The sequence below is a fragment of the Nannobrachium achirus genome, assembly GCF_963921795.1.
Source record: "Nannobrachium achirus genome assembly, chromosome: 11".
Classification (NCBI taxonomy): domain Eukaryota; kingdom Metazoa; phylum Chordata; class Actinopteri; order Myctophiformes; family Myctophidae; genus Nannobrachium; species Nannobrachium achirus.
The window spans coordinates 34,090,955-34,115,843 of NC_137820.1; the positions used below are offsets into that span (position 1 = coordinate 34,090,955).

Consider the following 24,889-nt stretch of genomic DNA (forward strand, 5'->3'; position numbering starts at 1 on the left):
GGTAAATGATGGTATTTACAATCTGATCCATGCTCAGCCCTGCACCAATCAAAGTCACTGGATTGGTTTAAAGATGGGGACTCTGGGGAGTTAAGATTTAAGAATCTCAAAGAGAGACACAGTCTCTACATGACAAGAAAGAGACACTGGTGTCTACTGTCTACACATTGACAAGAAAGAGACAGAGGAGAAAGTGGTACAGTCAGCTGGGGCATTAAGGCCACTGTGGCCTCAGGTCAAGGCCAAACTGAGGGGCCTTCATGGCCTCCATGAAATTCCTGCCCTGGTGCAAGCCATATATGGTTATTACGTTCTGACATCACATGTGATTGGCTGCCTCTGTGGACAGACTGGATACTTAAACGGTATGGAGGGGGCACAAGCATACAAACTACCCAGCAAGCGGATCACAGCTGGTGGGTGACTGTCTTCTCATGGCTGTCCGGATGTTGAAAGTGTCCTCTTTGGCCACAGCACTATTTGCCTCCAGTGGCTTTTACCTTTACAACAAGGACCCCAATGACCTCAGCGTTGTTCGCTTTGCACATACTGCTGCCGCGACAGCTGTCATCAGTTACGACTACCTCACTGCATTCAGACACGTGGAATATGAAACAGAGGCGTACTGGAGCCTTAGATCCAAGGTCCACAGGCGTTCAGCAGAGCGTCTGAGGGACTTGTGCTGTGCCAACCGTGGGATCTTCATCAAGGTTGGCCAACACCTGGGGGCCATGGACTATCTGCTGCCTGAGGAGTACACCTCCACCCTGAAGGTTCTGCACAGCCATGCTCCTCAGAGCACCATGGAAGAGATCCAGCAGGTCATCAGAGAGGACCTGGGCAAAGACCTGTCCGAGCTATTTGTGTCCTTTGAAGAGAAGCCTCACGGAGCAGCTTCTTTAGCCCAAGTCCATAAAGCTGTGCTCCATGATGGCAGGACAGTGGCCGTCAAGGTCCAGCACCCCAAAGTCCACAAACAGAGCTCCGAAGATGTAGTGGTCATAGAGTTGCTGTTCAAGGCGGTCAACTGGCTCTTCCCAGATTTTGCCTTCATGTGGCTAGTGGACGAGATCAAGAAGAACCTCCCTCTTGAACTGGACTTCCTCAATGAGGGGCGCAATGCAGAGAAAGTGGCGCTCATGCTATCACATTTGACCTTCCTCAAGATCCCGCAGATCCACTGGGACCTGTCCACCGCAAGGATTCTGACCATGGACTTTGCAGATGGTGGAGAGGTCAGCGACCGTGACTACATGAAGAGACATGGTATCAACGTCAATGATATCTCCCAGAACTTGGGGAAGCTGTACAGCGAGATGATATTCGTGCACGGTTTTGTACACTGTGACCCCCACCCCGGCAATGTGCTAGTACACAAGTGTCCCCTCAGCAACAAGACGGAGATTGTACTACTCGATCACGGACTCTACCAGGTGTTGCCGACAGACTTCAGGTTGGACTACTGTCATCTGTGGCAGGCTATCATCAGAGCGGACATGTCAGAGGTGGAGTATTATGGTCGCAGGATGGGTGCTGGAGATCTGCACCAACTGTTCGCCTGCATCCTCACTGCCAGAGCCTGGTCCTCCGTTAGCATGGGCATCAGCTCCACACCCCTTACACACTCTGAGGATGTGAGAATCCGGACCAATGCCGCACTCTACCTGCGCCAGATCAGCGAGCTTCTCAACCGCATGCCCCGTTCGATGCTGCTGCTGTTGAAGACCAACGACCTGTTGCGCAGCATCGAGACCACGCTGGAAACCAGAGCCAGCTCTTCCAGCTTCATCAACATGTCGCGCTGCTGCATCCGTGCCCTCGCCAGCCACGAGAAGAGCAAGGCACGTTCCAGGATGCAGTGGGTTCAGATTGCGGCAGCGGAGACGCTGAACCTGTGGCGGATCACAGCCTATGCCTTCTACCTTTGGTGGGTCTCATGGCTTCCCGTCTACTGAAAGTGACCCCTTTGGCAACAACAGTATTTGACTCTGGATTTTACATTTACAACACCCAACCCCAACAACCTCAGCTTTGAGCATACCACTGCCGCCCACAACTACGTGTTTTCAGCATAACACCAACCTTAAACCTAACTTCCAAATAAACCTAATCTCTAAATACCTAATTAGTGTATTGGGCAACACAGACCTTAGTACTTTATTCCTTCCATCTTTCCAGATAAACTTTATTTTGCCGTGCTACTCCTCCCACCGTTTTGGTGGCACGCTCTTGGGCCATATGTCAAATGGACCGGCTTCATTTGGACAAGCAGGGGTGCATTTTGCTAAGACTACATATAGTTTTATTTATATAAATGTATTTGTGAAATAATTTTCTCCATTGACTTTAATTGTAGGCTCTCTGAAAGTGAGAACACTGTTATCTTCATTATTTATCTATCAAGTTCTCCTCGAAAATGACGTAACCTATCAAGCCAATTTAGTCAAGTACTCCTCGACAGTACAAAGGCAGTCTATCAGTCAAGTTCTCCTCGACAGTACAAAGGTAGGGCCCTTAGCCAATGAGATTCAGCCTAAGGGTAGATCTTTGTGCCCATACATGGTGTTACATGCGAGCCCACACTGTTTCGTAGGAACAGGTTTTATCTGTCCCGTACATGTGTGTCCCGTTCATGTCCATATATGGTCATTCCAGTCCAGAATGAACAGGTTTTATCTGTCCCGTACATCCAGAATATGTGTGTAACATCCGTCCCGGTCTGATGATTGGATGATTAAAAATGTCCAATGAGACCATACTTTGAGGATTGGTCAAGCTTCACATGACAATTCGGCCCTCTAGATAAAATCATTCATTCATTCAGAATTGGAAGAATGTATAGATCACAGAGTTCATAGCTCTAGAACACATAGAATAAAAGTTCACCGCTTCACTTCGAACCGAGGTTTGATTTTTCAAGTTACTTGACACAAACTAGACTCTCTGGGTTCCTTTTGGGAGTTCTAAATTGAACTTTACAAGTATGTAACTCTGACAGTATACAAATGAAACCAAATGGACCCTTACAGGTCCATTTGGTTTCATTTGTATACTGTCAGAGTTAAGTGGAGACCTTGACATTTTAAAGTTTGAGAACTACTGATTTAGACCAAAATGCAGGTTTAAATTGAATTCTGCAATGATTCTCTGTATTAACGATTAAACAGGATGTTTTACAAGGCTCCCTCATTGTATCACGATATATACGATACCTCTGAAAAGGCATATCGTGGAGACATTGTATCGTCTCAGCGATATTTATCACTGTCCATATCGCCCACCCCTAGTTGAGGCATGCAGCGTTTGGCATCAGCTTTGTGACTCATGTATCCTGGTAAAGACTATGGTGGTGTTGGCCGTGTTCAAGACCTCCAAGCAGGGGCGTCACAAGAGGGGGGAGTGGGACTGAGTTACTAGGGCCCAAGGCGGAGGGGCCTTAATTATTTTATACTTCAGCTATTGAAAAATAGCAGATCTACAAGCTCGCAGCGCGCTGCGAGCTTGTAGATCTGCTTGTAGATCTGCTATTTTTTTGAAAAGTCGTGAAAATATGTGCAAATCTTTGAATATAATGTATTTTTTAAGCGAACATTTGTAACTCAGATTTTGTGTCTGGGTGGTCCCTGGAATTAAATATTTTGAGATGGGGTCCGTGGCCAAATACATATCATTTTGGGGGTCCTTGACATGAAAATGTTTGAGCCCCACTGACATAGAAACATCTGTTTTTTCAAAAGACGTATGTTTTTCAAAAAACCTTTGAAGGATTTGAAATATTCTCAATTTTCTCAATTTTTCAAAAATAGCAGATCTACAAGCTCGCAGCGCGGCACTCGGTGCTGCGCTGTGAGCTTGTATATCTGCTATTTTTCAATAGTTAAAGCACAGGGGCCCCACAGTGAATCCTTGTACCCAGGGCCCAGGATTTGGTGTGACACCCCTGCCTCCAAGCCTGGAGGAGCAGACATTATGAAGTGGTTTGGGGTGCTGTGCAGCAGAGAGGAACACATAGCCTGGCTTTTATCTTCCTCTCCAACTACTCATAAAAACACACAATACTACAGTGATAAGACAGTCCAGGGGTTCCCGGCCAAACTTTTTTGTCTCAGGGCACCCCATAAATATTTTTTTAATCCGAGGCACCCCTACATTATAATTTTCACTCCCAGCACCTTATAATATTTATAGCATATAGTCGTTGGGTGGAAACCTTGTATGTCCAAAACCGTTCGTTTTGTATTTATCATCTATAAAATGTACTAAACTAGTGAAAACAGCCGATCTACAAGCACACTGTTCACCACGCTGTTTTCACTAGTTTTGTGCGACAGTCTTGTATGATGAAGCAGGGGCTTTGCTTTACCAAAAGACGTACACATTTGAAACTTGGAGATACAAGGTTTCTGCCCGACAGTGAGGATATTTTAATGATTAGCCTATGTTGCGAGGAAAACGTTTAGAACTGACTGAAAATAACTTTGTACTTCCAAGTTTAAAATGATACTAAATATTTTTTCAAGTGTCCAAATAAACTCCAGTCCAAATATTATCAAATTATCTCGCGGCACCCCTGGACTGCTGTCACGGCACCTCAGGGTGCCACGTCCGTCACCCACTTTGAAAACCCCTGTGATAGTCTATGAGTGTGAAGTAGGATCAACAGTTGGTTTTGCAGTGTTACTGGGTTATATTGGTTTACTGGCTCTCCTCAGTTTCATCCTCGCATTCTTGGAAAGGAATCTTCCAGACAACTTCAATGAACGGGTACACATGAGTATCATTGTTTTATGCTTTAACTATTGAAAAATAGCAGATCTACAAGCTCGCAGCGCGGCACATTTGAAAAATCGTGAAAATTTGAATTTTGACCCGATTCTATAAGTGTCTTTTGAATCCTTCTGAGATTTTTTGAAAAAACGATGTTTCTATGTCAGCAATCTGGCCAGCCATCGTCAAAGAAAAGGTCCTTTTCACTTAACTGGAGCTCAGTTAGTCTGTTCTTGAGAGACTACTGTGTCAGCAATCTGAGTTCCCAGAGGTAATTTTTTCCGCCACTAGGGGCGAAATACTGTGTCAGTGGTTCTTTTTTATTTTTTCTTCCTATCGCCAAAATAAAAGTCTGGGTTTCCGAGGCTAGTGGTTCTCAAACCTTTTCATGTGAAGGACCCCCAAAATTATATGTATTTGGCCACGGACCCCCATCTCAAAATATTTAGTTCCAGGGACCCCCCAGAAGCAAAATTTGAGTTACAAATGTTCGCTTTGAAAATACATGTATTACAATATTTGCACACATTTTCACAACTTTTTCAAAAATAGCAGATCTACAAGCTCGCAGCGCGGCAGTCGGTGCCGCGCTGTGAGCTTGTATATCTGCTATTTTTCACTGGTAAAGCATTCAATAATTCTAGGCCTCACCTTCAGCATGTTGATATTCTGTGCCGTGTGGATAGCCTTCATCCCAGCATATGTCAGCTCTCTGGGCAAATATGCAGACGTAGTGGAGGTGTTTGCTATTTTAGCATCTAGTTTTGGCATTTTGGTGGCGCTGTTTGGACCAAAGTGTTATATAATGCTTTTGAAACCTGAAAGAAACACCAAGAAGTCCATCATGGGTCGGGCCACCAAGACATAGCAGAAATTCAATGATTATAACTTTTCTGTGTATTTTATAGCAATACTGTAATAAAGTATGGACACATTTGATTGCTATTTATCTTGTTAGTAATAGTTTTCTACCAGATTAAACTAACTCCAGTCAGATGCAGACATCCATTTTCTATCATAAAGAGAGTTGGGGAAAAGTTAATTACTCTCCCGTAAATACTACGTTTAGTGGTTTTACACATGAAAAAGGTTGTACCTTTTCATTCTCTGGGCCTCGAAGTACTACAAATATGTGAGAAGCTAATTATGTATAGTTTTAAAATTGACAAAAGTACCAGAAACTACCATCTAACAGCATTATATTTACCCACAACTTGTGCCGATATGGATGGTGAACTGTAAACACACAGCACTGTGTACTGCGAAGAAGACGTAGGTCTACTGAGTACAGCAGACTCACAGCTCAAATCGTGGCATCTTATTTTAGCCCCTAGAGAGAGACAAAGAGAGTGACGTCATAAGAGACACAGGTATAAAAGGGGTTTCTAAACGGGCAGCTAACAGGTCTAAAAAGCTGGGGGCACCCAAACATTGCAGGTAGCATGTTGGTGAGAGGGGGTTGTTAGCGTGCTGAGCTGTTAACCGTTAAGCCTGTTGCTTTTGTATCATATCCTCGCTTTCATTGTTTGATGTGTTTTATGGTCTACAATGACAACATGTTTCATATATTGTCAGTTTGGTGCTTTTGAAGCTGTTATGGTCGTGAATGTTGGCCTGTCCACTTCCACTCGATTGTTTGGGCTGTGGCCCCACCCGCTCCCTATATGGTATAGGGAACGTGCGTATGACGTTTTGTAGGCCGATTTGGAGTTATCGGCCTACAAAACCAGCGCCATTGCCGAGGGGGACCAGTAAAAAATAAATAAAAAAAAATGAAGCAACAGTACTGAGAGATCAGATGTTGAAACATTTTCCAGTGACTACATATAAAATATCCTACAATTTTAAAAAAAAGTGTCCCCATTATGCAAGTAAACAACATTCGATTGTGATTTAATAAATAGGCTTAGGCCTAAAGAGATTATATTTTAATCGGCAATGCAACACAGGTCCCGTCTTACAATACAAAGTGAAGCTCACTCGACCATTTCTCTCTCTCTTTCTCTCTCTAAACGGAAAATGACTTACCTCTGTAGATAGAAAATAGCCTAAAAGCATTCCTTTCTCCCTGGCTTTTGTTTCAATGTTAATATTATAGATTCCTAGGCAACCAACCAGCAGCATTGACAATAATAAGTCTACATTTATGATAAAGTTTACACCGCTCTGACTTCTGACAGTGCCTGTCAATCAGTTCACACAGCTGCAGAAAGTATGTTAGATTGAGTAGACCTCACCACATGAAAGGCAGAGGCACGCATGGACTTTTAATAGCCTAATAATAAGCTAAATGCTCGGGTCTCTCTGAACCTCGGAAATAAACGGATTTCAGGACAATGTCACAAGTCTCAAAAAAAAAAAAAAAAAAAGGAATCAGAACGGGACGGAAATGGACAAGACCATTACGGGGCCACTCGGGTTTGGTTTTGTAATTTGGCATAACACATATATTTCTATTTAATATATTATAGGCTTGAGCATGTCTGTCTCTCTCTCTCTCTCTCTCTCTCTCTCTCTCTCTCTCTTCTGTTGGATAATTAGAGAAAGCGCACCTCTCTCTCTCAATACAATGTGATCCTTGCTTGACCACAATGTTCTCTCTCAGATGATCTGCGTAAAGTGGCAGAGTTGACTGAAGTGTCTAGGCTAATACATATTACACGGGAGGTTGAGGCCAGTAAATCTGTCATAAAAATATATCTATTGAATATATTATAGGATATAGCCTACAATGAGATTGAGCAAACGGTTTTGTTTAAAGAGAAAATATATCTGACATGGCTGAACAAGGGACAGACCCATGATGTTTACCAGGATAAGAAATAACACTAGAAAAGTTGTTATTTTGAGAGAGAAATGTCCCGCACACTTTGATATGCACCCAAAAAAATAATCTCTCAGTTGAACACATTTTAAATGTGTGAAACTTTTCCACCCATTTTATATGAGTAAATTTATATATGGGATATATGTAGTCCCAAGTCAAATCTACATTCAATGCAATGCATGTTGTTCAATTAGTCCAACTCATTTTCATTAACTTAAGCCAAGTTAATTATATGAACTTAATTAATTTACGTTTGTCCAACTCAAACAAATGTTAACGTAAATGTGTTGGTTCAACTCATTTTTATGGAATTAAGCTAAGATAAATAAAATACTTTTACATTTACATAAGAAGAGTTCGGTTTCAGGTTTTCTTCTGGATGATTTGTTTCAAGTTTTACAATATCAACATACAGATGCATAATGGATATATGCAATAGCAGTGATTATTGAATAATCAGAACATTTAAGAGAAAAACAACGCGATAACCTCAAAGTTACCATGAGTTCTTCTCTTTTAGCCTAGCATGGGGAGGGAGCTCAAGCTTAAACTAGCAGCCTAGCAGTTAGGGTTAGGGTTTAGGCTCAAATACTGACAAATCAGATTCTGACATATGACAGTCATCTTGCCAAGGCAGACACATTGATATGATACATTTAGCATTTTTAGCTCCCGAAAGCTTAAACATTTCCCTGAAAACCTAGAAAAATGCTGTTCCCAGCATGCTTTGCATAACATGTGACCAACTTATTTGACCAATCAAGGGAAAGGGCTGGAGTCACTTCTCAGATCTGTAAAATGTACTTAAAAAAATTGAGTTGGATTCAAACAATATTCTCAGAATGATTTCAGCCTTAAAAACTACTCAATAAAATTGGTGAGAGGCGTGGTTTATGGGACTCTGGGAGTTTTCATTGGAACTCATTTTCAATGTGTTTTTAAATTCCATTACTAAGATTTGAGTTACATGAATGTAATATAAATGCATAATGTTAAATGAATAGATTTTGTATAAGCACTATTAATTACATTTGAGTTGGAACAATTTAATAAAAATGCATATATTGTAAATGTATATATTTAAGGTAAGCACGATTAATATTTGTTCAGTTACATCAATTCAATACATTTGCATATATTATAATTAAATACATTTAAATAAAGCCAACATAATGTAAATGTATCACATCTGGCACTATTAATAATATTTGAGTTATATCAATTAAATGTATATGCTTATGCCTTGAAGTGAAGTAATTAAATAAAGCAAACATAATTTATATGTGTCACATTTATAGGGGGGTTGAATCAGTTTTTTGGGTGTGGTTTATTTTGATGATAACTGCTGTAGCCTACAACAATCTATCTCAATACAGTAATAGGATCGTCGGAGGTTGTGTAAACGTTGTAGTGCACTTATTATTATTATTATAAGTGACGTCGCGGGAAATACGTCATCTGGAGCGAAACTCCGCCTTACGCTCACTTTCTATAGGCTTTAAACTTGAAGAAATGTGAGTATTCTAACATGAATGTGCAAAGGGGTATAGGAAGTGGTTTTATATACATTTGATTATATATTCTGTATTTATGAGTTTTGTAACATTGTGGTATGGCTAACCTGTATGTGTTAATGTCATTGCTCAGCTACAGGCGGTGAGCTGCTCATTGGCTTGGTAGATAACCATGTGAGGCATTTGCCTATCTACCATGTGAGGCATTTGCCTATGTTTAAACGGTGTCAGGCATAATCGCCTATAACATTTTCGCCAGGTCTTTTCGCGGGGCACTTTTGCCGTGGAGGAGAGTCTTTTCACCTACCTGTCTGAGCCATTTCGCCTACCCTCAATTCTGCTGTCAGACTGTCCATGTTTTCATATTATCTCTTTGTCATTTAAATATTATAGTGACTGTGACAGTGGTGTTACATGTCAAACCTACACACGGCTATCCTATGCACTCCATAGTAATCACATAAATACAGAGCTATTGGAATCAGGTGCGCCCAAATAATTAATTAATCCATGTCCCGATACTATACGTTCTTTGGTGCAGTATTGAACAGTATTGTAAAATGAACAGTATTGTAGGCCTATATTGTTTTAACATTAGGCTATACAAAATATATATGTAGGCTATTAGCCTATATAGGTCTATATAAGATATGCTACACCTAAATAGCCTATAGAATCAACCTTGCCTGTCAACAGGCATAAAAAACTATTTTGCCATTTTTTAGGAATAAAATGTGATGTAAATAATAAATGTCAAGTAAACTGTTAGATTCACTTGACACCACTGTCACAGTCACTATAATATTTAACCCATTTAGGCCTAACCTATAGTAAGACCTAAATCAGAAATTAGCCTACAAAAACAAATATGTTCCAACATACTGTACATGTACTGTAAGCCCCTCCCATACACTAAAATGTGTACCCGGCCTGAATGGGTTTTAAATGACAAAGAGATAATTTGCAAACATGGACAGTCTGACAGCAGAATTGAGGGTAGGCGAAATGGCTCAGACAGGTAGGTGAAAAGACTCTCCTCCAAGGCGAAAATGCCAGGCGAAAGGACCAAATGCGTGTAGGCGAATATGTTATAGGCGAAAGTGCTGGTGACCGTTTAAACAAGCCATTGGGTAAATCATTTGATTGGGTTGGCTATTGATACACTGCATTACCTGTGACACGATTTCTCGATATGATTTCTATATTTTGATTGTGATTACTGTATACGACATGCTATGTGCTTATGAATTATGTTTTCATGAATTGTGTGCTCTATCATTGTTATAGGTCTTTGTGGAACGAGCGGCAACTGTAGGACCGCTGTTACTTTCCCCTCGTGTTTTTAATTGATTTATTGTTAGCCATTTCTCCCCACTTCCTCATTGCATCTTGACACTTTTAACTACTTTTAGCTTCTAGTATTTTGTAAACCTTTTCTAAATAAAACGATTGTTATATTTGTACCAAGTCCTTGAGTCTGTCATAAATATATCGGGTCACATTATGATGTACATTACTTTGGACAATAGACTGTAAAGGGTATGGATAAAATATTTGAAGATTTAAAATGGGTGAAATGCTCTTTTAAGTAGTGTGTAAACATATATATCATATATATATTTGACGTACAAAGTACATTTACAGATCATTATGAATGTCAAAAGTCCAGAGTTTTCAAATAACGGTAGTAACAGTGAAGTAAAAGGAAATGGCCAAACAAAATGAATGTACAAATTTGTACTGTACAAAATTTGGGTAAATGTCCACCACACTGGTCAAAACTATCAGGCCTGATAGTGATAAAAGAAATGTTGAAATGTGAGCACAAATTGAGGCCAAAGACAGAAACTGCAGAAACACAAACAATATTGATTATAATGGTTTATTGATTAGAAACATTACAATTTTGATTTAATTGACATCTTTATTGACAAGAAATGCCTATGCATAATTAAAACATATTTTATTTGTGCATCTCTCTGTCAAAAGGATAAGACACAATGAAGCTGGAGAGCTTCTTTCCATTGTGGTCCTTGGAGTGTAGAGTTACTGGCAGATGTATGCCTTGACCTTGGGGTTGGGGTCTCTGCCACAGTCTGGACGCTCCTCCCCGCATTTACATTTACCCTTCCTACAGTTCTCAGTGATGCCACACTGAGGAGGAAACATGCACATTTACATTTACTCTTCCTACAGTTCATGCTGAGGACACACTGTGGAGGAAATAAAGACACACACATGTGGCTATGATAGAAAAGCATTAGAATATAATTTTTGTTGGGTGCAAACTGCAAACCTTGTAGCCTATGTCCAAAACTTTTCGTTTTGTATTTATCATTCTAAAAATTATTTAAACTAGTGAAAATAGTAGTAGTACTAGTAGATCTGCTATTTTCACTAGTTTTGGGGGTGACAGTCTTGTATGATGAAGCAGGGCTTTACTTTACGTAAAAGCGTACACATTTGAAACTTGGAGAAGGTTTCTGCCCGACAGTGACGATATAGAACATAAATATATATCGCCGCTGTCAGGTGGAAATCTTACACGTTTCAGGATAGAGAAAAATAACCTGTGCTCCAGTGGATGCAATCGTTATTATTTAGGCACAAACTTATTTTCATTGGTTCGGTATTTATAAAACCCACAGGCACACAAAAACCTCACACACACACACACACACACACACACACACACACACACACACACACACACACACACACACACACACACGTCGTCCTGCTAGAGTGAAAGGACTTACTATTTTAAGGGCCCTCTTCTCAATAGATGCCATCACACCTTGTCCTTCCACCTCTTCTTCAGCCTATAACAAAAAAAAAATATTATGGGCATGTCATAGGCGAACACTCAAATCTATAAACATGTCACTTTGCAACAGTTGTGAGCTTGTAGATCAACTATTTTCAGCGAAGAGGTTTGGTGCGTTGAAAAAGATGGGGACCCAGTATAGACCCCTGGGGAACATTGTCATTTACGTAGGCCTATATGTGGTTTAAATGGTTACAGGTACAGTGAGTAATGTTTCCTTTTTGCTAAAATAACAAATATATGAATAAAATTGCTCTATTTTACAGATATTGTCATTGAAGTGTTTGTTCAGACAAGAGGTTTCCCCGTCTCTCCATCTCTTTAGTAAAATACATTTTCAGTTTGGGATACCAGTTTTATCCAATCGGGAAAGAGGACTGGAACATACAGGATAACATTTCAACTAGATTGAAATTGGAAGTGAAATATCACTTACAGTACAGCACACTTGAACCTCGGCATCCCTATACTTTTGGGGGCTATTCACCAAAAATATCTGATCCACAAGCTCACAGCATTGTTGTTATTAACTTTTATTGTTGTTATTAAGATTTGCAGCTCTTACCTTGCAGACCACAGTGAGAGCCACAGCCACACATAGCAGCAGAAGGGTGATAGCTCTGGTCTTCTCCATGCTGATGTAGTGGAAAGAAAGGTTATTAAATAACATTTTAATTAACTGAAATAAAAAAGAGGCATAACAAAAGAGAAAAAAAACTGAACTAAACCAAATAAAAATAAAAACTAGGCCTTTTAAAAACTAAACTGAACAAGCAAACTCACTGAAATTGAAAACAAAAAGTCAAAAAGAAACAAATGTAAAATTCAAACCTTACATTGTTAGAAAGTTAGCCGGAAGTCTTCCAATGTGTTCAGTTAGTCAAGGATGATGAGGAGCTCCTCTGTGCTTCTGGAAAAACACCTCAATGTCTTCTCTCTTATACTGTCTTTCATCAGACAAGCATGGTTTAACATACATTTACTTAGAGTATTTTGAATACTTGATGTGACATCTTGCCAAACCATCTCACTGCTGTTAGAAACGTTTATCTAAAACAAACTGCAGCAACTCATACACCAACTGTCTCTTATCGTTGGCACATAGACAAGTCCATTGTTCCCTTCCCTCTCCTGTATTTCATGGAAATTGGACAAGAAGCCCCACACATTCATGTGTTCTCTCGTATAGGTCCTTATTAAACACTTCAGCATCCCAATACTTGGGGAACATTTGCCAAAAATATCAGATCTACAAGCTCACAAAGGGCTACGACAGCACTTTGTGTTCACAGTGCACGGGTCAAGTGAACCATACTCCTAAGGTGGGCTGAGTTGGGCTGGTTCACTTTCGATGTTTCGAGGGTTCTGAATTCTCTTGGAGAGTTCACTTAATGCATGAAAAATAGCCGAGTCATGCTCTGAATCCACAGGTCTACAGTTCGAGTGGGAACCTAAACATTGTTGGCCTCAATGTAAAATTGGTTATTTTCCCCAAAATATGAAATACATTAAGAATAAATGTATCCTGTGGAAAATGTTCGGAAGTAATATAAAGTATATATGATTTGATCATTATCAAACCTAAAGTTATCCTTCAACTTCTTGTTTATACCCAAAACGACTAGCTTTTGTATAGCAATGTGAAGAAGCAATTGTAGGAATAGCAGGCATTAAATGCATTAAATTAAAATGATTATATCGTCTCTCGCGGTCTCTGTCGGCTGGAAACCTCATTACTTTTCAGGATTCAAAAGTAGCAGATCTACAAGCTCAAAACTCGTCGCTTAGCGCAGCCTTTCGAGCAGCCTTTTAAAAAAAGTTATAAATGAATATAAATCCATGAATGTCTCTTTGTCCATCTGTGCTGGTTATTATGTTGTTAAAATACAGTAAAATAACTACACATGCAAAATGTAACAAAATGTCACTTTAACAAGGTATTATAATTATATTCTCCACACTTGTATTCTCCCCATCTTGACAACATTGTATATTCCCAGGTTCCGCAGGTCAGCTGCACATGTGCAGTGCATTATTGTTAATTGTGGCATGTTTACTAACATGCCAAGTTTGCTGCACTTGAACAACCATTCCAGGCTGCCATATCCAGCCCAAAAAAACGTAGAAACCTGTATAAAAAGACATCGATCTACATGTTCACAACGCCTCGCAGCGCGAGGCGTTGTGAGCATGTAGATCTGCTATTTTCACAATAGAACCGTGTTATACAAAATGTAATGCCTCTTTTCCATGATGAGGACTCCCATCTTTGCCATACCCTAGGTTTTGCTGAACTGACGCCACTGCCATTGAGCTACAAGAGCCAGCCTGCTTGCTCAGGGGATGAATTGAATCTTGACCATCAGGTCAAAATCCCTGTCAGATCCTGTGTCTATAGGTGTAGGTGTGACCTTTGAAACTATCTAAATGTCTCAATAGAAGAGCATGACAAAATACAACCACCCCAATTGTATAAGTTATACTATATTAACATACTAAATTAATATGTATTCATTAAAAACCTTACATAGTGAGGCTTTAAATACAATATAAAATAAAGAAATAGTGGTGCCCAGAGGTCTCAGTGGCCCACTGTTAGCGGTTACCCATTTGTATCTCTCTTCAGAGGCATAATGTCTGATGGCCACGTAGTCATTCAGATCATTGTGACACAATGGGCTTCTTTTTGAGATGGAAATGAAGGCCGGCTGTCACTCTCGGTCACAAACCCTCCCTGTTTGACTTAACAGATTAGAAATAACTGCTGTTTGATATCAGGTTTCTGTACGAGAAAGAGTACAGCTGCTGTCAAGTCAAATCGAGGTTTATTACAGTCAAATGCACAAGAACAGAACAGGCAATGAAGGAATAATCAACTAGGGCTCTTGGGCTTATGTGTCACTTAATTATAGACAAGACTTGTTCCACAGAACTGTGCTAACATAATAATAACACCACGTAGTCATTTCTCTACGTATGTGCAAGTAACGTCATTTTTTGTTCTTGTGCTTTTTGTCTTTTGTCCATGTCCTCATCTGACAGGAACCAAGAGGAAATCTACATGTGTCTTTACCCTTCAATACTGGAAAACATTTTTGTGTCATGTTGCTCTGTACAGTAAATACTATTTATACTACCATATACAATTGTTTTGTAATTTTAAAAAAAATGTTAGAGGTTTTTCTGAAAATGGTCAGGGTTTTTTGGGTGAATTAATGCCCTACTTGATCGTAGCATCACACAAAAGTATGAAAAGTAACAAATCTGCAAGCTAGAAACGTTTTTGAGCTTGCAAACCTTTTTTTTAATTTGAATTCTGAAATGTAACAGTTTTGGACTTGAGGTTTCCACCCGACAGAGACGATATATTCATGCATGACATTTATTGCCTACTATTCCTACAATTGCTTCACATTGCTACAAAAGCGAGTCATTTTGGGTATAACAAGAAGTTGAAGGATAACTTTAGGTCTGATATGTGCCATGCACGATCATTTACGATAATTTTCCAAAGGATCCATTTATTCTTAGTTTAACATTTAGGCCAACAATGTTTAGGTTCACACACACCAGGGCCGGTGGCTTCCCACAATGGCTAAGGGTGCCCATCTCAAATCGGCCAGGTGAAAACAAAAGGCTACATTTGCATACCATTTGGAGCGTGTGCCAAACCGGTTTTGGCCAGCCAACACTGATCTACTGTATTATAATGTAAATTTCGGGAACTTCTGAGGTGAGGGTGCTCCCTGGCCAAAATGAGGGTGCAAGGCAGGCCTCAGCACCCTTGTGACGCAGTGACTGGTTCACACTCGACCTGTATCCTACAAATCGACCCTTTCAGCCCCTGAAGTGGATTCAGAGCATGACTCAGCTATTTTTCATGCATAATATCAATATGTGAACTCTCCAAAAGAGTTCAGAACCCTCGAAACATTGAAAGTGAACCATACTCAGCCCACCTCAGGAGTATGGTTCACCCTGTGCAATGTGAAGCCCTCTCGGCTTGCCATAGACAGATCACCTGCAGTGCAAAAGTAGGGGAAAAAAAATTGGACAGAGCATTGTGATTTTGTAGATCTTATATTTTTAGCAAATTGTTCCCCCAAGAATTGGGATGCTGAAGTGTTTAAAATAAGGACTAGGCCTATATGAGAGAACACATGAATGTGTGGGGCTTCTTGTCCAGTTTCCATGAGGGGATAAGTGAACAATGGACTTGTCTATGTGCCGACGATAAAAGAGACAGTCACAGTCGCTGCAGTTTGTTTTAGATAAACGTTTCTAACAGCATGGTTTGGCAAGATGTCATGTCAAGTATTCAAAAGTACTCTAAGTAAATGGATTTTAAACCATTCTTGTCTGATGAAAGACAGTATAAGAGAGAAGACATTGAGATGGTCTTCCAAAAGCACAGAGGAGCTCCTCATCATCCCTGACTAACTGAACACATTGGAAGACTCGTCCAGCTAAGGTAAGGGTTTGACATTTTCATTGTTTTTTTACTTTTTGTTTTCAATTTCAGTGGGTTTGCTAGTTTAGTTTTTAAAAGGTCCTGGTTTTTATTTATACTAAAATGTTGTTAAAAATGTGGTTATTTTTAGTTAACTATAATAATAATAATAATAATAACCTTTCTTTCCTCTGTACATCAGCATGGAGAAGACCAGAGCTGTCACCCTTCTGCTGCTATGTGTGGCTGTGGCTCTCACTGTGGTCTGCAAGGTAAGAGCTGCTTCTTCACATTTCTTGAAATTTCCATCATGAAACTTTCATACAGTATATTGTAGACAAATTGCACATGGAGTGAATTATTCCAACCTTTTTTTTGAGTGGTGGTCACAACACTCCTATACGTGGCCGTGTGTGTGGGTCTGTCTGTCTGTCTGTCTCCGTGTCTGTATGTAGTCTACAGTACCTTTTGTGACCACACATGTTAAAGGAGGGGCGCTGTTGTTCAGGCCAGGCCAGACACACACACACACACACACACACACACACACACACACACACACACACACATAGGCTATATATATATATATATATATATATATATATATATATATATATATCTTTTTTTTTTTTTGCTGTTGCGCAGCCTCCACGACCACCACTCAGTTCACACGGGTGTGATTTTTTTTTTTATTCTGAATTTTTATGGCATACAGATTGGCATACGTATTTCAAACTATTACAATATTACACAAGACCACTCAAAACACGGATTTATAATGAAGTCAGAGTTGCTTGAAGTTCCAGTGGGAAGTTTCCGCAGTCAGTTACATGTATACTTGAGTTACAATTTGCAATTATTGTTTAAAAAAACTTTTATTATTAAAACAAATTAAAGGTCTATATTCTGATATAGAGATATCTATTGATATAGAGTGCCTCCCTTACGCATTTCGTTGGAGCTCCTCTCTGTCAAATGTTGCCAGTGCACAGAAACTGTACCTGTAACCATTTAAACTGTATACCTCAATGACCGATGTTTCCCAGGGCACCCCATAAATATTTTTTTCATCCGAGGCACCCCTACATTATATTCATAATTTTCACTCCCAGCACCTTATATTTATAGCATATTTTAGCGATTATGTTTTGCGAGGAAAACAAGATAATAGCTATTTTGGTTAGAACTGACTGAAAATAACTTTGTACTTCAAGTTTAAAATGATACTAAATATATTTTTAAATGTCCAAATAAATTTCAAATATTATCAAATTATCTCGCGGCACCCCTGGACTGCCATCGCGGCACCCCAGGGTGCCCCGGTCCCCATCTTTTCCCCCTCTACACCAAATCTTAAAATAGCTGACCTACAAGCTCACAACGTGTTCGCAACGTGAACACATTGTGAGCTTCTAGATCTGCTATTTTCACAGCGTGTTGGCCCATTATGACATGCCCAGAATAGAGGTGCTCGGGTTCATGTGGTCAACTGGTTGATAACGTGCTATTCCTTCTGTTAGGCTGAAGAAGAGGTGGAAGGACAAGGTGTGATGGCATCTATTGAGAAGAGAGAGCTTCCAATAGTAAGTCCTTTCACTCTAGCAGGACAAAGGTGTGTGTGTGTGTGTGTGTGTGTGTGTGTGTGTGTGTGTGTGCGTGTGTGTGTGTGTGTGTGTGTGTGTGTGTGGATTTATAAATATCGAACCACTGAAAATAGTTTGTGCCTAAATAATAACTACATTGCATCCATTGGAGCACAGGTTATTTTTTCCATTTCCTGAAAAGTAAAGGTAAAAGTAAATGTGTTTGTTTCCTCCAGGTACACATAGACATCAAAGGGGGCTTGAGCCCCTGCCCTTTTATCCTTTTGTCTGTAAAAAGTGCCCTCTCCAGACCATGAATGCAGTTTTTACATGGGTGAAAGAAATGCAAATGCCCCCTTTCCATTAATGACCGACCGATAGACTTTTTTGTGATCCGATACAATACCGATTCTAGAGAGGGGAGCCATCACCGATACCGATACGATACCGATATATACATATATAAAACAGGCCTTTTAGTCTTTATTAAAGAGCCACAGACCTCCAATCTGCTGTGCTCTAACTGGACTGGACTCTCATTTCTCTCCTAAAGCCCTTATGTTGGAATATGATTAAGGATTACTGTGATTATCACATTTCACATCGCACAAACCATACTTGTAACTTTCACTAGCCCCTAAAAAAAGTTATATCGGTCGCATATCGGTCACATATCGGTTATATCGGTCATATCGGTCGCATATCGGTTATATCGGTCATATCGGTCGCATATCGGTGCATATGGTCGCATATCGGTGCGTACCGATATAGCCAAAAAGGTCATATCGGTGGCCGATATATCGGTAACCGATATATCGGTCGGTCACTACTTTCCATGCCATACCTGAAGGCAGCATTCAAGAGAATTGCCTTGTCCAGACCGGTCCAGACTCTCCTGAACTTGAATGCAGCACCTTATGTTGAAAGAATTGCCCTTTCTGTGTAGAAATGCCGTTATGCCACATCTCAAGTATTGACTTGATTATGCTTAGTTGTCTCCACCAGCCGAAGGCTGAGGGAGAGTATGTTTTCCCCTCCGTCCGTCCGTCCGTCCGTCCGTCCGTGCGTGCGTCCGTGCGTCCGTGCGTCCGTCCGTCCGTCCGTTTGTCCGTTACCAGCTAATCTCCGGCGCCGTTGGCCCGGTCGCTGCCAAACTGTGCACACACACTCCCTCGACACCAATTCAGAACCTCTGCCCCACATATTTCACATGGGCCTGTTCTAGCGCCACCAGGAGGCCGACTTTTGCAAAACTAACTTTTGCCAGTACTCCTACAGATTTTGTCCAAAAATCACGTAAATCAGTAGACAGTATCTCTACAGTCATGTGATCGACATGGATGTGTCAGATTTTCCATTCCATCCTGATTGGCTAAAACTGGCTTTCAAAGTTTGCAGGATTGGTCAGTTTTGAATAAAATGCCTGAAATCCTGAACGCAGTGTGCGATTTTGGTGAAATTGTGCATGCACATTCCCAATAGGCAGAGGAATAAATGCCACTTAAGAAAAATCAAATCAGCCTCATGGTGGCGCTATAACAGGCCAATTCATGTTTTCACCTATAACTCCACCGATTAGTGTCAAACTTTGTATGCACACTCCTTAGAGGCCAAGGTAAAACCTTTTCCCTGCATTTTTTACATCAGCCTTTTATAGCGCCATCAGGAGGCCGACTTATGTAAAACACATTACATGCCTGACCTGGTGGAGACCTGTGCTCGGAAGAGCACTGCTTCTAGTTCATTTTGGTATCAAGCACCGACCTCCAAGCTCACAACGTGTCGCGATGCGACAAGTACTCACATCCAACTTTTTCGTGAGTAATTTTTTCCTTTATAGTATGGTGTATAGTAAGTGAATGAGACTGAAAATTACCCTAGCTGTCAAACATTTTGCCTACATTTTTGTGAGGGACATGGGAGCTCAATTTGTTATTTAACCTTCATAGTTGACAAAACTACTGAGAAACGGACCTTTGCTCTCGTGGTCACGGAAGTATCGGATTCGCCCCATCTAAAATTGCCCTTTTAGAAATGCCTCTTTTCTGCACGTCCCTGTTTTCCTCTTCAGTGTGGCATCACCATGAACTGTAGGAAGGGTAAATGTAAATGTGTTTGTTTCCTCCTCAGTGTGGCATCACTGAGAACTGCAGGAAGGGTAAATGTAAATGCGGGGAGGAGCGTCCAGACTGTGGCAGAGACCCCAACCCCAAGGTCAAGGCAAACATCTGCCAGTAACTTTACTCTCCAAGGACCACAATGGAAAGCAGCTCTCCAGCTTCATTGTGTCCTTCCTTATCCTTTTGACAGAGATGCACAAATAATATGTTTTAATTATGCATAGGCATTTCTTGTCAATAAAGTAATACGATTAAATCGTTGAATAAATCAATCACAATTCTAATGCTTTTCACTCTATCAATAAAGCACTACTAATCAATATTGCTTGTGGTTCATTTTCAGTTTTTGGCCTCAAGTTGAGGTCACATGTCAAATAAAATTATAACTATCAGGTCTGTTAGTTTTGACCTGTGCAGTGGACTAAGTACATTTACTCAAGTTCTGTAATTAAGTACAATTTTAAAGTACATTCATTTTGTTTGGCTATTTCCTTTTACTCCACTGATACCGTTATTTGAAAACTCTGGAATCTGGGACTTTTGACATTCATAATGATCTGTAAATATGGCAACAATATTGGGTAATATACGTTGTACGTCAAATATATGTATGATGATATGTTTACACACTACTTACATGTAAAGGGTTATTTTACTCATGTTAAATCTTCAAATAATTGGCCATGGTAACTTTGTATAGACTTCTAAGTTCTAGGGTAACTTTTCCACTGCCATTGGAAATGGCAGGGATAGGGAATCAATAGGAGTGGGAATCAGTAGGGAATCAATGAGAGTGGGAATCAATTGGTCAATTGAAAGTTAGCTTACTGTATAATATAGTCAGCAACCACACTCGCAATTTCAAATTGCATCTTTCTAGTTATCATAATCATCATCATCATCATCATCATCATCATCATCATCATCATATTAATGACACTTTAAATGTTGTCAGAGTGATGTTTGATCTCTTAACCTTGAGATCATCAGATGAGAATTTGAATATAGAGCATCGCAGTTGAAGCCCCACCCCGTCCTCACTCTGGTGTCGGAAGCGTTTTCCGCATTAATTTCTTCCATAGACATTTCATAAAGTATTTATTTAAACGTTTTTAAGCCTTGGACAAAGCCACCTCGGCTGGAGAGGGATCATGTCAATATTCAAATTTTTTTGAATGCAAAGATTAATTAGAAAGCTGAAAAAAAGGGCAGGGTACAAGACTGTGTACATCATTATTTTTAAAATTGCGGAAACTACACTCCCAGAATGCATTGCGAATGTTGTTGTTGTTTCCTGAAATAAAGCCCTTAAATCACGCTCAGTTTAGTTATCCAGGCCAGCATATGGCCTGAAATGTAGTGATTGTCATCTCTGTGGACGCTCTTATCGTCATCCTTAACATAGTGCATCATATTTGTAAAAGAAAGACGATCGCTCACGGAGTTCTGCTGACGTGCAATAATCCGCCGGGAAGACAGGGGGCAGTAGCTACTTCCGCGGTAACCGCAAGATACATGAAAGAAGAAGAAGCTAGACCAATCACAGATGTCGATTTCACCGGATGTACATGTTTAGCAGTATGGGAAATGCAGTTCTTCTCCGTGTGATCTTGATTAAAACGTGTTTTTACTAAAACTAGAGTGATTGCATACATACTCGGGGGTTCTACAGGAGCATATAGAACCATTTTACAACCACCAGCCTAGTGGTAAGTGTACATTGAATTGCTACGACTTTGTGGCTGATAATGAAAAACGCTATGGTGAAAATGAATGGGTTGTTTACTTCCGACACCGCACACACTGTTAGTGTCATTCCACTAACAGCTGCACTAAAGCACCATGTCCACTAGGGGGAAGACATGCATCTACTTGGTCAGATATGTGTTAGATTTATACCAAGATCATGGAAGCAATGTCATTGGGTATCAAGGTGTCAATCAACTCTAGACAAGACAAGTAGACAACCTAGCAGGCAAGAAGTATCAAAGAAGGATTGATTGATTGATTGAAGAATTTATTAGAAGTTTGCAATAGAAAAAAAGTACAGTTTCATGACAGTACAAATCACTGGTACAAGGTCAACTAAAAGGAGATCCTAGAAAGCCGAGGCTTATTTCCACAGGAACCACACTTTAAGTATCTCATATAACATTGAAAGACAGACGGATAGAACATAGTACTTTATCTAGGATAATATCAGTTTCAAAAGCATAACATCAAATACAAAGGCAGAAAAAATAAAAATAAAAGGGGGGGGGGGGCATGGGGGCTTAGTCTATTTAAAAGTCACGGGTAGAAGCTGTCTGAAGGTGACTTTTCATACCAATTTTGAAGGAGGCTAGGGATTTGCTCTCCTTTAGGGCTTGAGGAAGGGCGTTCCACATGTTGATGGTGTAGCAGGAGAACGAGTTAGAGCCTTGTTTAGTGTTAAATCTACGTTGATGATGATTAGTGGAGCTGCCTCTGGTGTTGTGGTTGTGAACATCCTTGACCTTTAAGAAGTAGTTTGTCAGGTACATGGGAATCTTGGAGGTGTAGTGTATCTTGTACACCAGGCCCATTGCAAGATGCTGTACTCTGTCAGCTACTTTGAGCCATCCCACGCTTTCGTGGTGATGATCGGTAAGGTGGGTCAGAGGAGGGAGACCAAGCACAACCCTAATTAGTTTGTTTTGGGCTGTTTGGAGCTTTAACTTTAAGGCGGCTGGGGCGTCGCGATACCAGACAAGGACTCCGTAATCAATGAGGGGCCCGATAAGAGCACCTCCTAGTGTCTTTCGGGATTTAATATTGATCAGCGGGGCAACCCTTTGCAAAAAGTGAATTCGTTGGTTGACTTTATTGATTACCTTGGTGGTCATTTTTTCACTGGATAGGTTAGCCTCCAGGATGCAACCCAGGTAGCAGATGTAGTTTTTTCTTTCTATCACAGTGTCACCTACTTTAATTGTGAAGTTCTCAACTAGGCTAAGTTTCTGACTAGATCCAAAGAGGATACATTCAGTTTTGCCTAGGTGAATTGAGAGTCTGTTGTCATTGAGCCAGGTGCAGATCTTGTTAAGTTCATAGTTAACACTTTCTAAGCCGAAATAGAATGGGGGTTGGTAGATTAGCCATGAAATTTCTATTATTGTATTGTGATCGAGACATAATATTATGTTTATAAACATGAGCCCGCAGCCCCTCCATCTTGAACAGTGCCGTTGTTTTTTCTTTTTTTTTTTCCCCAGGTCAGTAACTCACCGTGATTTTCTCGATCTCCGTTGGGATAGAATGGGGGTTTTGGCCGATCATCGATCTCCCCGTGCGTTTCGCCGTGTCCCCGCAAATAGTCCATGTGTGACTCAAGAGCAGAACTGAAAATTTTCGCTAGCATAGCCCCTAGCATGGCTGCTGTAGAAGAACCAGGGTACAGACAGTAACCGAATGGGATAATGTGCCTTGGAAAAGGAAAGGCCAATGACATCACTTCTGCTTCATCTCAGCCCAGCCATGAGCTATCGATGCACGAGTGGTGACTAGGGAAGGTTAGACGATCGCCGATTTTCGGATGAAAATCATTTATTTCGGTAAATACGGGAAAGTACGGGAAAGGACGATTGGCTGCCCCTCCCCCCCTAGGAAGTTCAATATAGTACGGTTTTAACATTAAGGGGCTCCCCGTGGCTTGGAAAGGGTTAAGGGCCTTTTCAACCTGCAATATGTCTCTGCCTGAGACTAGGAGAGCCGAGTCATCCGCGAACAGAAACAGATTGCAGTCACAAGCAGATGACATGTCGTTTACGTATATTAAGAACAACAGTGGTCCTAGTATACTCCCTTGAGGTACTCCACAGTTTACTGGGAGGGGGGGGGACAGGGTTCCGTTGACTTCCACCATCTGTTCCCTCCCCACCAAGTAAGAGTGCATCCATCTCACTGCTGTGCTATCAAGACCAATAGCTTTGAGTTTTTCAATCAGAATAGAATGATCGACGGTGTCAAATGCCTTCTGGAGGTCCAGCATGACCATGCCGCAATATTTGCCATCGTGAATTTCACGTTTGATGTAATCATTCAAATAGATGAGGCATGTATCTGTGGAATGGGACTCTCTGAAGCCAGACTGGAACTCGTAGATCAGTTTATTCTCTTCAAGATATTTAGCCACCTGTTCATCAATCTGAGTTCCCAGAGGTTCTTTTTTTCGCCACTAGGGGGGCGAGAAGAACCTCTGGGCCAAAACTATGATATTCCTGGGGCAGGAAGTTGTCCCAGGCTCAGAATCTGAGCTGGGACAATACAGGAAGTAGAGCCCTGTGCAAACCTTCAAAACATTCAGAAAAGAAACCAACCAAAAACACTACAACAATATGCAGCCCATGTTTCAAGGTGAATCCTACCAGACTACCTGTTCATAGACAATTTTTTCCATTACCTTAGAGATGGAACTAAGGATAGAGATTGGCCTGTAGTTGCCAGGGTCAAGTTTACTGCCTTTTTTGTGCAGGGGGGTTACCTTAGCTAATTTGAAGTCCTGGGGGACATAACCCTGCTTGATAGATAGATTAATAATATGGGTAATGATTGGGGCAATGGTGGCAGCTGAGTCTATGAGAAATTTGGGGGCGATTTTATCATGGCCAGCGGCCTTGAATTGAGGTAGGGTGCGCAGTTTTTTAAACACTTCATCAGTTGTCACCGTGGTAAGTTTAAAATTGTCTTTGCATACCCCAAGGTTCCTGTAGAATTTCAAGATGTGCCTAACACCAAACAGCCCAGATGGAGCGGGCAGTTTATTGACCAGAAGGAGAGGAAA

General features: G+C 40.7%; 2 protein-coding genes across 2 annotated transcripts in view; both read left to right on the forward strand.

Annotated features, from left to right (window-relative positions):
* Nucleotides 1–20,206, forward strand: part of LOC308294294 (putative polypeptide N-acetylgalactosaminyltransferase 8) — a gene marked incomplete at both ends in the record, with an annotated part of 105,155 nt that extends 84,949 nt beyond the window's left edge. Inside the window, 2 exons of the mRNA XM_080737022.1 lie at nt 17,906–17,968; nt 20,099–20,206. Coding sequence (XP_080593148.1) covers nt 17,906–17,968; nt 20,099–20,206 — 171 coding nt within the window. The remainder of the gene's footprint in view (nt 1–17,905; nt 17,969–20,098) is intronic.
* LOC308293593 (aarF domain-containing protein kinase 1-like) lies at nt 435–1,955 on the forward strand (the record flags this gene model as incomplete). The annotated part of the gene is made up of 1 exon (XM_080736180.1): nt 435–1,955. The coding sequence occupies one exon, from the start codon at nt 435–437 to the stop codon at nt 1,953–1,955; it is 1,521 nt and encodes a 506-aa protein (XP_080592306.1).
* Nucleotides 20,207–24,889: the final 4,683 nt, after the last annotated feature.